Source organism: Rhinolophus ferrumequinum, chromosome 15 (genome assembly GCF_004115265.2).
Source record: "Rhinolophus ferrumequinum isolate MPI-CBG mRhiFer1 chromosome 15, mRhiFer1_v1.p, whole genome shotgun sequence".
NCBI lineage: Eukaryota > Metazoa > Chordata > Mammalia > Chiroptera > Rhinolophidae > Rhinolophus > Rhinolophus ferrumequinum.
This window is the reverse complement of record NC_046298.1, coordinates 16837761-16852920: the sequence shown is the minus strand read 5'-3', so window position 1 is coordinate 16852920 and position 15160 is coordinate 16837761. Positions and strand designations below refer to the sequence as shown.

The 15160-nt window shown below is 36.4% G+C and overlaps 1 protein-coding gene across 2 annotated transcripts in view; it reads right to left on the bottom strand.

The window, feature by feature from the left end:
- Window positions 1–15160, bottom strand: part of CBFB (core-binding factor subunit beta) — a 48322-nt gene that overhangs the window by 2426 nt on the left and 30736 nt on the right. The window contains exon 5 of one of the 2 annotated variants that reach the window (XM_033128191.1): window positions 12319–12445. In XM_033128191.1, coding sequence (XP_032984082.1) covers window positions 12319–12445 — 127 coding nt within the window. The remainder of the gene's footprint in view (window positions 1–12318; window positions 12446–15160) is intronic. The other variant, XM_033128190.1, reaches the window with a different exon arrangement.

Below are 15160 nucleotides of genomic sequence, written 5' to 3'. Positions count from 1 at the left end.
GTATAAAATATTTTGCTAAAGTTTTCTTAAAAACCAAGAATAAAAATCTCATATTTAAAAAGCATTACTAAAATATCTACTGTGCATAAAACAACAACATATCTACATTTGCAGTTTTGGGACTAGAGTTTAGCACATCATCCAATCACCTCAGAAGCAAACTTTCCCTTTTGGTAATAGCTGACATTTACTGAGCACTGTTCTAAGTACTTTCCACGGATTGAACTCATTTAATCCCTGCCAACCACCTGCAATATAGGTATTATTATTTATCCATTTTACAGATAAAGAAACTAATCACACAAATATGTAGTCTACTAATCACATAATTGAAAAATGTAGTAGTGAATTTCATCTCTTATTGAATTCCTTTTCTGTCAACTGACTTCGAACTAAAAACCTCTACCTCAAGTAAATCCAGAATTATTATGGATAAAGTCTTTTGTCTCAAAAGCAAAACAGAAATATAAAATTAGTCTTTGGTACACTTATATACCTAGAAATATCTTTACAACAATATTTAACAACTAAGAGACTGGACAATTACAAATACTGAGGATTTCAAGTTTTACTTTAGAAGATTTCTAGTTAAACTATTGATGGCAAATTAGTTAATAGAGAACATTTAACAACTAACATACTATGCATAACATTCTGCTTAATAAAGTTTTATAGAATATGGTGCCCCTTTGGTCTACACACATTTACTTTCAGTCTCTTACAAAAATCCAGTGCATGTTTCTTCCATAAGCATTCTTCAGCAACTACAGATGTCAGTCAAGCACAAACATCTGTTTTGTAGACTGAACCTGGCTCCTTCAGCAACAGTTTCCTTATGTTAAATAAGGACAACTCGATTTTACCAATTGTTTAGGCAAAAACCTTTGAGGTCACTCATAACATCTCTTTCTCTTACACCCAAGAGCAAATTATGACAGCTCTACATTTAAATACATCCTGAATCTGAGTACTTCTGACTACCTCTACCATTCTCACCCTAATCCAAGCCGTCTTCTTTCATCTGAATCTTGTTTTTAGCCACCTCTCTTATGTTATATACCAGCAATTGGAACTAACTGCGATTACCTATGCAAGCTTTAACTAAATGGAATCATGTATTAATTTCACAATTCAATCTCCATTGTCTATGTCAGTTTTTGGAAACAAATTCAACCAAAAATCAAAACACTGATTTCAATTCTTAAGATCTCAAACAGCTGTTTGAGAAAGAGCATTCTTGATCTTCAAAGAAACATCTCAACAAGTCACACTTGTACTCTAAGATCAAGTTCAATCAGAAGCTCCAGCTATGTATGTCATCATTTCTCAAGAGAGTTATGTTGTTTAGACAGAAATGACACTGCCTTATTCACTTTCAAACAAATCAAATAACATCCAACACAAACTTCTGTAGTCTTTCTTATAAATGTTGACATAGATTTTAACTACTTATTATCAGATGGCACATAGACTAAATTTTAGCACATTCCTCTCAATTAACTACTCAGGTTAAAGTTATGCTGCATGGTTAGACTAAAGAGCTAACCATAATCCATAGAACACATATGGATCAGAGAAACAATTTATGTTCCCTACAGAATCAATGCTAAATGTAGTGTAAAGAAAGATCAATTCTGCAAATCAGAGATGGTGATATGAGCATCTGGTTTCAGTCAATGAAGGTCAGAAAGGGGCTGAGCAATGAAAAAACACAGAAAAATCAATTCTAATTATATATTTATAAATCAGTACAAACCTACCAATTATACTTTGTGAAAAGATATTTTAGCTTTTATCTTGGGATAAGAGTAATTTTCAAATTATTTTAATAATGGGATGATTCCAAAGGAGTACAAAGAACAGTCATCAGCAGCTGGAATTCTCCCTATTGGTCATGGTTGTGCAGAGGTTGCCATGGGTTTATTATTTTTGGTAAAAGCATGGAGAGGAGTAAAGTCGTTTTGCTATTTATTTGTGTTTTTAGTTTCTATTTACATTGAGAAGGAATGAGGAAGGTGCAAGGAAGACACTGTGAAGGAGGGTCAAGAACAGGAAAAATAAAAGAGGTGGTGAAGTCTGATAGAGTATGAATGAGAGTAGAAGAGGGAAGAACGAGAACTGAGAGACTGGGAGGAAATTTAACACAACAAGGGAAGATGTCTGGATGGTCACGTGAAGGACACAAATAAAAGAAACAGATTTAGGTTCAGTGAGATAGCTTCCACAGGACTGGAATTCAACAACTGGATGAATTGTCTTGAGAAGCAGTGCTTTGTACCGTGGCAGTTTTCTAAAGGAGGCTGGATGTTTTAGAAGGAATTCTTCTGTGGGTAATAAGCCTGACTAGATGATGGCAAAGAAATTCTCTGTACTTGATTATTCTAAAAGCATAAAGTTCGTAATTTCTAGTTTCTTTCTCCCCAGTCAATTCACATGGGCCCTTGATTCTAACTTATTAAAAGTTTTTCAGAATAGGATTTTAATATAAAGCAGATACCCACAAGCCTGTTCAGAATATAAATGTGTTTTTAATATTTATAAAGAATTAATCTAGATATTTTACTACAGACTATCAGTTGCTTCTATTTTTTTTCTTTTTAATATATTATCACCCAGAAACACGGTAAATCCAATTTCTAGGAGGCCATCGTGGCATGAGTCCAAGATGAAGAGACAAAAAGTCACCAGGTGCTGGAGTTTTCTCTACTGGTCAGGGCTGTGCAGTAGCAGCCAAGAACAGGGATACCAAATGAAAAATAACACTTCTTGGTTGATTTGTTCTTTTATTATCAAGATCATCAAATTGCTGAACATTCTTCAAGAGAAAATAATTTAAAATAGCTACTATTTATGGAGTATACACTATGTCCAGATACTGTGCTAATCATTTCATGTTTGACACCTGGCTAAAAGAACACAGAATTACAGAATTTTAGAGCAGCACAGTACTTCAGAGATCTGGTTCCACTCTCATTTTACAGATGATGAGCCAGAACCCAAGAAGTTTAAGTGATTCCCCCTAAGGTTATAGAGTTAGCTGGTGGCAATCAGACCACTGGAAAAAGATGAACCTTTAACTCACAATTAGCATTAATGTCAGCCTCTTAAATCACTGCTATTTTTCCCTATTGCTAAGGCTGGAGGAGACACAAAGCAGAAATTTTTTAAGTCCTAACATGAAAGAAAGAAATACACTTTTCCCGAACTTGTAAAAAAGGTAAAAACCAGACAATTATAAACAACTGTTACATAAGTAGACCGCAAGTGCTGATCTAACGGCACGTCAAAAATAAAGTTCTTATCAAGAACTTCAAAGAACCACTTCAGGAATACTTAAAATATAAAGTGACATTTCGAAATAAAAGAGTGGAATTAATCTATATTTCTGGGCTTGGATGGGGATGGTCTACCACCTTACACCCTGGCTATGTGATCTTAGACAAGCTTCTTATCCTCTTTCAGCCTCAGTTCCTCAAAACGGAGACACACCTTATAAGAGCATTTAAAAATCAAGTGTAAAGCAAATATTGTAGTGTATCCAATATGTCATCGTTTCTCACAGGTGGCACAGAGTAAGCACTCATGCTGCTGTTATTACAACAAAGCTACTCATCACTTCCCAATTTATCTATATGAACTTTTCAAATGTTAAAATCTGCATCCGGCAGATAAGAATAATTTTTACAAATTAAAACAAGGTTAAAACGAAATAAATTTTAATAAAGTATACATCTCTTACGACAGACAGACTCTCTTACTTTGGGAGAAGACAGATCTAGTATCCTGTTTCTCATTAATCCTTTTACGATTTTCATTCTGAGTCTGAATTCATATTCCCAGTTCACTCTCATCTACTGCCTTTACCCCAAACATACCTCAGGAAGGCCCAGTACAGATTCTTACGTTAATTTGTCCTTACACAAATATGAGTGTTGGTAAAGTGATTTGAAAACTGAAGTCTGTGGGAATTTAAAATAAATAAGGCTGGGATTTTTTTCTTGGACCACACAGAACTGAAGGCTCCCAAAACACACAAAATACAAATACAAAAACCACATAAAGACTCTTGCCTGTTTTTATTTCCAAATAGTTTCCACATAGAATTCTCCTATGATTTGCTGAATTGTATTAAAACTGCCTATAGAATAAACAATAATTATTTACCCATTTTCTGACACTATAGACAACAATTTATTTGTTAATGCTTTATAACGTAACCAAATGAAACCATTTTCTAGGTAACAATAGAGAAAATCCCTTTCAGTGCCCTGTCACCTTGCAGCTGAATTAAGAGCCAACAGTACCATATTAGTTTTAGGTTAAGAGGCCAATCAAGATGAAAGCAAGCCTCCAACACAGAGTGTGTACAAGCTTCTATCAAGCAAATGACGGAAGTATCTTTCCAATTTATCTATGATCAGAAAACTCATTCTGTCCCTTATTGACCTCAATCTCCCTTCACAAAAGCCAAAAGTAAGGTATTTGAATTATAGTTATAGAGATGTGTAACCTGAAGAGAACTACCATGAGTTAAATCAACATTTTCAAATCACAGAAGAATTCTCAAGTAGAAAAGGCAGTGGGCTACTTCTACGTGGCAACAGACACCAAACAGGTAATCATATCATAGAAGAAATGTCTGTGATTATTTTTTCTTTGTTAAAGTCTACTTTTTTTTTCTTTTTTTTTTTAAAGATTTTATTGGGGAAGGGGAACAGGACTTTATTGGGGAACAGTGTGTACTTCCAGGACTTTTTTTTTTTTTTCCAAGTCAAGTTGTCCTTTCAGTCTTAGTTGTGGAGGGCGCAGCTCAGCTCCAGGTCCAGCTGCCGTTGCTAGTTGCAGGGGGCGCAGCCCACCATCCCTTGCAGGACTCGAGGAATCGAACTGGCAACCCTGTGGTTGAGAGGATGCACTCCACCCAACTGAGCCATCCGGGAGCTCAGTGGCAGCTCAGCTCAAGGTGCCGTGTTCAATTTTAGTTACAGGGGGCGCTGCCCACCATCCCTTGCGGGAGTCGAGGAATTGAACTGGTAGCCTCGTGGTTGAGAGCCCACTGGCCCATGTGGGAATCGAACCGGCAGCCTTCGGAGTTAGGAGCACAGAGCTCTAACCGCCTGAGCCACCGGGCTGGCCCCAGTTAAAGTCTACTTTTTATTAAAGTACTAAAGAGTGCACAAATCATAAATATGAGGTGTGATTGAAAAAAAGGAGAACGCTGCCGCCAAGGAGCACGCCATCCAACAGAAAGGCAGGGATCTCCAATATGGGAAGCGGGGCGCCGAACCTTAGTAACAGCGTGTGATAAGTTTCAACTAGTTCGGTGGAGTCAGTTGGGTGTGAGCTACGATTGAGAGAAAAGTGTGTTTTAAAGTGTGCCATATATCATCTTCCATCATGACAACACTACGTGTCATACACTGCTTCTATCATACAGCAATTTCTGTCAAATAAAAACATTACAATGTGTCCTCATCCACCTTATTCAATGGATCTGGCACCATGCGACTTCTGGCTCTTTCCCAAACTTAAAACGACTATGAATGGTAAATATTTTGAATCGATTCAGGACGAGGCAGCCACATAGCGCAACTAAAGACATTCATGAAAGAAGACTTCCAGAACTGCTTCAGAAAGTGGCAAGAACGATGGAACAAGTGTGTTCGAAGTGTGTGTGTGTGTGGGGGGGAGGCAGAAGGGGAGGTGTGTGTGTGTGTCTTTTACTGTAATAAATCTTTTAAACATTCACCACATTTTTTTGGTCACACCTTGTATATAACTAGATGAGTTTTCACTAAGTGAACACATCCATGTTAACTAGCACCCAGATCAAGAAGTATAACGTTAACAAAACTTGGAAAGTTTTTTTTGTATCCTTTCCCAGTCACTTACTCAGCCCCCTATGTAATGGCTATCTTGACCTCCCACAGAACCAAGAAGTTCAAAATCCGTTATTGTTGTTAAACAAACAAACAAACACCAGGATCTCAAGTAGCTTGGGAAAAAATATCTGAAGTTACGATACGCCTACCTTTACTGCCGCTCCAGACATGCTGTGAGCCAAGGTGCATAGAATGAGGGGGTGAAGAAACTAGCTTTCACTGGGACCCAATGTAAGTGTCAGATACTGAGCTAAGCAGCAACCCAGGAAGAAGGGTGTTAGCTCTGTTTTACAGATGAGGTTCAAGAGAACAGGCAACTTTCCCAAGGTCACATAGCAATAAGCAGTGGAGCTAGGATTTTAAACCAGGGCAATCTATTATAAACCTCATACTCCTTCTTCTATATCAAACGTTCTCAAGTTACATGCTGCCAGTTACTAGGTTCCGTGAAAATACCCCAGAGACTCCAGAGAAAGCCCAGAATAATCTCTACCCTGCTTCACTCAGAGAAGTGTCCCCATATCTATTTTATATATTAGGATTCTGTATAAAATTTCAAATGAAGAAAGGATTTCATAGTTTTAAAAACAGCCTATACGCCAAATACAGATAGCAAGTTCTAGAATCTTCTGTTTTCATCATTCTGTGTTAACACTAAAAACATTTTGTTTGTTTCTTTTTATTTTCTTAAATTGCTGTTGGAAATATCACCAGTGGCTGCCACGTTTCTAAATCCAACGGATACTTCTCCCCCACCCTACTTCCACCTCCCCCCTCCCCACTCCGGTTCAAGGCATTCTCAGTCTAGTTGTGTAGGACACAGCTCCCTGGCCCATGCTGGTATTATGAGCCTTGTGCTCCCCCAGGGCTGAGCAGTCGGTCGCTGGTCAGTGACTCACAGCAGATCACAGCAGCGCCGGCAGCCCAGTTCCAGGGACAGCTGTTGCTCACAATCTTAGCCGTAGAGGGCGCAGCTCACTGGCCCATGTGACAATCGAACTGGCGTTAGGAACACGGCGCTCCAACCACCTGAGCCACTGGGCCGGCCCTTTATTTCTTTTCTAAATAGGTAAAACAGATGCACACGACACAAAATTCAAAAGGCACAGAGGCAGCAGGATAGCTCAGTTGGTTAGAGTGCGAGCTCTGAACAAAAGCGTTGCCAGTTCGATTTCCACATGGGATGGTGGGCTGTCTGCGACCTCTGCAACTAAAGATTGAAAATGGCGACTGGACTTGGAGCTGAGCTGCTAGACTGAAGGACAATGACTTGGAGCTGATGGGCCCTAAAGACACACACTGTTCCCCAATATTCCCCAATAAAAATTAAAAAAATATTCAAAAGGCACAAAAGATAGAGAAAAGTAATCACCCTCCACGTGGTCCCTAGACAGCCAATTCCCCTCCACAGTTTCCAGTTCCAGTTTCTTACATACCCCACTAGAGAGACTATGAGCATTCAAATAAATATGTTTATGTATTCCTTTTAAAAATACCCACGGGGTAAAATATTATACAGTGTTCTACACCTTTACGGTATTTGGACAAGATTACAAAAATAATGTTTCTTCAGTTCACTATAGTTTTTCATTTGCCAAGTTAATGATAATCTGCCATTATCTCTGAAAGGAAAATAAAATATACTACTAAAATATCCTTTCCCAGAAAAATCAGAAAAAAATGCTAAATCTTACCATAAATGATAGATTGAAAACTTTCTAAATTTTACAGATGATGAAATAGAAACACGCCCAAGGAGTCTTCTAACTGATTTCAGGTTAAAAGATACTGGCAAAAATCAAAATACCTTGGGCCATTAACTAGTTGGAGTTCAGCTTCCCACTGTCAGTAACCTCAGCCTTACACATATATTAAATGCCCATGAACACCACCATTACAAGTTCAGCATGGCAGGGCCAGAGGCCTCAGAGGTTATCCAAACAGGGGCGGGACATCACTATGCCTCGGTGCTGCCAGGGTTTCAAGCTTCCAAGGACCATCTCCTGGGTTACTGCCACCCAAGAATTACCACTGTTCCTTGGCCCTCGTCTCCAGTCAGGCATCAGGACCACCCACTGGAACCATTATTATTCTGTTGTGCCTCAGCTTTTTCTTTTCCAGGCAAAACGGTTTCTAATCTCTCCTAGCAGATTTTATTTTTCAACTTAATCATCTTTATGGGTGATGTGGAAATTCATTTCCCAGTGCTAGGCTGTATTTGTGGAGACCTTTTGGTTAGGAAACTGGTTTAATTCTTTACTCTTCCTTGCATTAACGAACTATTTGAAAGAAAGCAAGTCAATTTTTCTCAGACTCTCAGTTTCTTCAACTGTAATAACAATGTGAAGTGAATGTAAGAAAACCATATTTTTATAAAATTGTAACTTTTTAAAAAACAAAACCAAAAACAAAGAACGTCCGATTATATAAGGCCTCCTACAGATGTTTAAATTACAGGAGAGGAAACATTTCTCTCCAACATTCTCCTTTTAGGAAAAAGTAGTTAAACTGCAAGAAAATAAGCTGACATAAGGAATTTGTTATGAATTTTTTTTAAGGGAAGAAAAATTACACATGTGCAAAGTGCCAAAAGACAGCACACCCCAAATTCCCCTAAGTGACTGCCAGTGTGACCTCTGGAGTCCGATTCCAGCCCAATTTTCTAAAGGACAGTTCTCTACAATAACTGACATTTTAAATTACTGCCACAAGGGACTACAGAATCTTAAATCATTGATGAAAATCTAACCATTTTTTTCTCTGCTCTAGGTCATAATGTAGGGAAAGTGCCCTGATATACTTTAGAGAACTAAAAGGATGTTCTTGTTAGCCAGATAATTCAATTAACTGGAACCATCACTGTGGTAGAGCTTTTAGTGCTAAAGAAGTACTTTAGAGCTATTATTTACAGTAGGCATACACAAACCGAGCACCATACTAAGTGCTTTACAAGCATTTCCCCATTTAATTCTCACAACAATTTCTATGAGAAAACAGGCTTAAGAGAGATTGGAAAGTAATGGAATAGGAGTCTCACCTAGGCCTGACTATAACGCCCATGCTCTAAAATCAATGACATAAAACCAACTGGAAACAATCTATCTGAGCAATAAATTCTTCAACACCTCCATCAACAGACTATGTTTTTGGTCATGAACAAATAATAAACACACACATATAAACTCATACACCAAAATGTTTTTCTTCAGGTAACGTTATTTATAAAAACAATCAAACTAACATTTTAGAAAAGACAATTCTTAGTCTCAACTAATTTAGTATTTTATTTAAAGTAAAATATATACAACTTCCTGAATAACTGCTATATTAATTGTTAAATAGTTATTCTTCAAATATAATGTAGATGAAGGGCACTTTTTAATAAAATTATTCTTACATTCATTTAAAGCCATGTTAGCTTGCTTCAGAAAGACTGACCAATCATATTCTCTGACATGGCAAGATCTCTTACTCCTTCACTCCTTTGCATATACTGTTCCTTCTGCCCAGAATGTTTTCCCTAGCTTGTCCACCTGGTAAACTCACACTCTTCCTTCAAATCCTTGAAAATGTATTCTCTTGTGAATCCCCCAAGCAGAGGCAGATATAAGCAATCCATCCTACACACTGCCACTGTTCCCTTTCTGAACCTCCATTATATATGCTCAAGTAGACTGCAATTATCTGTTTACACATTTATTTTCCCTCAAGACTGACAGTTGCTCAAGGACAGAAACCAGGCATTTTCATCTATATATTTTAGTCCCTAATGCAGAATCCAGCACAACACAGTTGGGGTTCATTACTTAATCAATATCTAATTAATATAGCCCAACAAATTATAAACATTTTAAATCTCTCCAGAGATCATTAACATGTATTATTCTACTTTAACCTACAGGCTATTCTGTAACTCTAGTTTACAGACAAGCAGGATAGGAGCTGTTTTTTGATGACCTCCGTTTGACAACTAAACACAATGTAAAAAACACTGTGGTGGGTAACGTGGAAGTTAAAAAATGAGGGGCCTCGTCTCATTGGGGATCATAATAGAGTGGAGGACAGACACATTTATAATTGTTTCAACATAGTGTTCAGTAAGAACAATAATAGAAATAAGAAGCGCTCTGGAAACTACAAAGGGGAAGGGCTAATAATGATTAAGAAGACTGGAGAAGAGACTGACATAACATTTAAGAAGGGCCTTGATGAATGGTGGAAAAGTATATTCTTGGCTAGGGAACAAACAGCATAAGCAAAAAGGTTCAGAAGTATAACAAATACATATTATACATTTAAAAACTTCTTACTATTATAGATACAAGCATTCTGCAACAAAATGCTGTGGGCAGTTTAATCACAAGAATTATAAAAGCTTCAAAGAACTCAAATGTATTGCATTATAGCCCTGTTTCTTCTCCTGGATAATAAGTATTCTTGGGGACACCATCAGTTACTACCAGCCTGTTAAATCAATTCATTCATTGATAAAGGGAAATATCAATTATTAAAAGATAATTTCATACACTAACTATGGTACAGGCTTGAGTTTTTTCATTTATTTTTAAAAAATTGTAACATAATAGGAAATATATATATGAAATAATATCAATAATAGTAGCTGACACGTAGTCAGTGTCACATACTCTAAAAGTGCTTTCACATGTATTTACTCATTTAATCCTCACAATGACCCCACTGAGATAGGCATGATTATTAGCCCTATTTTATAGATGAGGAAAGTCAGCCATAGAAAATAAGTTGTCTGATGAGTGGCAGAGCCAGATTCAGACCTTGCAGTCTGGCTCTCGAGTCTGGACTTTTGACAACTGTTGTTGTTCGCGCGCGCGCACACACACATACACACTTTTCTGTTAATTTAAATAATAGTGTACATAAAATTTTGTGCATGGAAACACCACAGATTTTCTGTATTATTACATAACATTGACTTAAAACATTTTTTTAATGTGGTAAAATACACATAACAAAAATTACCATCTTAACCATTGTTAAGTACACAGTTCAGTAGGGTTAAACATTCACTCGCATTGTTCAACTAATCTCCAGAACTCTTTAATGCCTGGAAATTGTTCTATTTAGTTGATACACCATAATTATAATCCCATTTCTTTTGATTATCAAAGATAAATGTGTGCTTTTTCTATTTCTTCTTGGGTAAAATGTTCATGTTGATAATTAAGTATATAAACTCGAAACACATGACAGAATATTAACATTTGACAATATTCTCTTTTAAACACATGTTCTAATCTCGATTATTGTTTTATTCAAGTATATTTTTTATAGAATTTGGATTTTTTTCTTAAACTTTTATTTAGTTTAAGTATGTTTTTCCAGGACCCATCAGATCCAAGTCAAGTAGTTGTTTCAATCTAGTTGTGGAGGGCGCAGCTCACAGTGGCCCAAGTGGGGATCAAACCGGCAACTGTGGTGTTACGAGCATCACGCTCTAACCAACTGAGCTAACCGGCCGCCCCTAGAATTTGGATTTCTGAACAATCTGCAGATACTTTATTAATTTTTATAACTGAAGTTTGCTTAAAGCAGAATATAATTTTATCTAGAAAAAATTAAACATCTGGGTCAATTAAAAGTCTACAACATTTAAACAATGGACAAGACTAAATTGAGTGTCTAAGACTAAAGTAGACATGGGTAATAAAACTACTATAGAAAGACACAAGAAAGTGATTACTATAAAAATTGAGGTGAGGATTACTTTTGAGAGAAGGGAAAGGGTCATAATTAGATGCATACATAGAAGGGGCTGCTGGGTCAGCTGTCAAAGTTTTATTTTTTGACCTGGATGATATTTATAAGGGTATTAGCCTTAAAATAATTAAGCTACATATTTCTTTTGTGTAGATTTCTATATCTGTATTTTACTTTACCATAAAAAATTTAAAAGAAAACTAGTTTAGGTTAATTCCATTCTTTGAATAGTTTGAAATACTAAACTTGCCTCTAGTAAAGAGAATAGAATACACAAACGACCGAGTTATACTGTTACAAAATCAAGACAAATATTCATAGAAAAATGGAAAATATTACTCCTCAAGTTTTAATAATGTTCTCAAAATATTAGTATGTATTCTATGATAACATAAAGAATTTTTTTTCCAAATAATCTGAAAGATAATTAAGAAAAAAGAGGTAAGGTGTTCGGATCAAGGAATTAAGAGAAAATACATCGTATTATACTAAATGATTTTTATAAGCACCAATAAATAAGGAATTCATGTACAACCTTAAAATTAAGACTAAGTTTCTTTATAGCAATAACATTTAATAAACACAAAGTCACAGAGTACAACTTTTTAAAATGAAAGACAAAATTAAACTTAAAACTATTTAAAAACATTATGCACAAATATCACAAATAGAGCCTGAGAGTTTTGGGGAAAGTACTAACCAGTTACTGCCAGCAGCTGTGAAACTCTCACCTCCATTTCCTCCCGATGAGACCTGTCTCTATCTTCAAATTCACGTGTCCTTCTCCGAGCCTCTTCAAAGGCCTGTTGTGCTAACGCATCCTCCTGCTATCAGCAGAATACAAGAAATGGATGTTTAATTTTGATTTATAATAAAAAATTAAAACTTAGGGTTATTTTATTTTTGGAAGGAAATAACAGCAGGATATTTCTCAAAACATCAAAACCACACACACAAAAAAAAATCAATGTTAGAGTTACTTTAAAAAAAAAATTCAGTATTTTCATACTTCATATTACAATAGTAATTGTGTTCAATCATTCTAACAACTAAAAATGCCCTTCCCTTTTCTTTCCTTACCTCATCCTATCCACCCAAATAAAATCCTGATCAAGTCAATATTTAAACCATAGAAGTACAAGAAAAAAAATTTGGTATATACTACCATAATTTGGGATAAGACAGGCCAGGCTCTAATTATGACAATGAAGTCAGAAACATAAAAGGGAACAATTATAGAACTGATTGTACAAATATTAGAAACTCCTAGACAACCAAAAGTAAATAAAATTCCAAGTGATGTTATCAAGAAAAAATACTTGTGACATCTAACAAATCTATCCCAATCCTTTCCCAATTAATGGATAAAGATCTGCCCATGAAGGAAACCCAGATATCTTAAACTCACTGTTGTCTAAAAAGGCAATCAATTTAGCCTTTCTCCTTTAATCTTTAGTCTCAGTTGGTGGCACCACTCATTCATTTCTGCCAGAAACATGAATCACCTCTGACTCTTCACTCTCCCCTGTCTCCACAGAGCCAATCATTACCAAGTCCTATCCATTCAACCTCCTAAATATTTCTGGACTCGTTCAAGTCTCCTTCTTATTCCTACAAACATTTTTCTAGTTCAGATTTGTAAGCTCTGCCATATATCACTGCAAAAGTCTCCTAAACCGTCTCTTCTGGCTTCCATTCTGTCACCTGCCCCCAATCTACCACACAGCCATCAGAGCATTCCTTCTAAAGCAGAATAGGACCACAACACCCCTCAACCTAAAAGACATTTCACCTCTTCTCCTTTCTGGGAACTGATGCAATGCCCAGAGATAGAGTAGCCACCTTGCAAACATAATTACAAGGATATAGTCATATACAGAAGGAAGATGAAAAGACCTATGGCCCCTGATAATATAATTCAGTGCTATACCAGGCCTGGACTATACTGACGGATATCTTGTTTTGTGTGATAAATCCTTTGTCACTGTTAGTAGAGTTGTTTAATACTTAAATTTTCAAGGACACAAAACATAATTTAAACAAAATCGAAAGGTGTGATCAAATTTCCATTCTTTGTTTTTTTAAATAATGTGATTCTTTTTTAAACTTTTAAAAATTTATGTATTATTTCATGTGTGTTTTTCCAGGACCCATCAGCTCCAAGTCAAGAAGCTGTTTCAATCTAAATGTGAAGGGCGCAGCTCACAGTGGCCCATGTGGGAATCGAACCGGCAATTTGTTGTTAAGAGCACTCACTGCGCTCTAAACAACTGAGCTAAACGATCTCCCCCAAACTTCCATTCTTATGATGCATTTACTAGCTGTATGTCTCAGTGCAAGGTATTTCATTTCTCTAAGCCTTAGTAAACTGGGCATAGTAGTAATACTTACTTCACAAGATTGTTGTAAAGATTAAATGAGGTAACATAAAAAAGTGCTTAAACATACTACCTGACAGCATTCAATAAGTATTAGCTATTATTGTACAAGCATTTATAGATACATAAAATTGACTAAACATTATTACACATAGCTATTGCAGTCTCAGAATGTACTATATAAGGCAGAGGTACTTGCAAAAGAACACTGTTCCCAACTCCCAAGGGCTTTCTATTACTTAGTTAGGTATCAACCAGGACACATATGCTGATAACAGAATATCCCTTCTGTCCTGTGCATTCATTCATTCACTTTTCCACTTATTCCACAAATATTTAGTGAGTTTTTATTGTGCCCAAGTCACTGTGCTAGGTGTCATGGATACAATGTGAGGAAACAAATGGTGCTTTTCCTCACAATTTCTAGCCTATTGGGGCAGATGGACAATGAATTACAATAATTACAAAATAATTACAAAAATCAATATATAATTATCAACTGTGATTTACTATAGTAGAGGAAAATTACATGATGAAATGAGAGCATATAACATGAGATGTGATCTAATTCCCTAAGGAAATTAATAGCCACTAATGTGTATTCTAGCAATGGTCATAGATTTTTATTTCATTAAAAGAAAAAATATTATTACTAATAGTTGTAGTAAAATAAGCCAAGAGAGATTTGGTAGCCCTCCACTCTCGAATTCCAGCTTCTATCTTTGTCTCTTCTAGTGAGATGTGAAATATATATGCAGTAAACAGCTTGCATTTTAATAAATGGTTAAGTCTGAAAGATGATCAGCAATTACTAGTGTTACCCTGATGCTTTCCCATTGCAACCTTAAGTAACACTTCCCTTTCAAGGTCAGTGTAAAAGGGCATTTGCTGATAAAACTACACGATCAAATGGCCAGGGACAACCACCTCACTCTACCAGTCTCGGGTAGTAGTGGGAGAGGCTTTCAACACTCTCATCACTGCTGGCAACTTATTACAGACGAATCTGTGACTCCAGGGTCTAAACCACAATCTGTACAAAGTAGTCAGGTGGGGTCATCATAAAAGGTGGTTGGATGTACGTGAAACCCATGTGGAAAATACAGGCCTAGGAGTTCTTTCATAGAGCATCTACAGAATATTCTGACCATTCTTGCTGCAGTG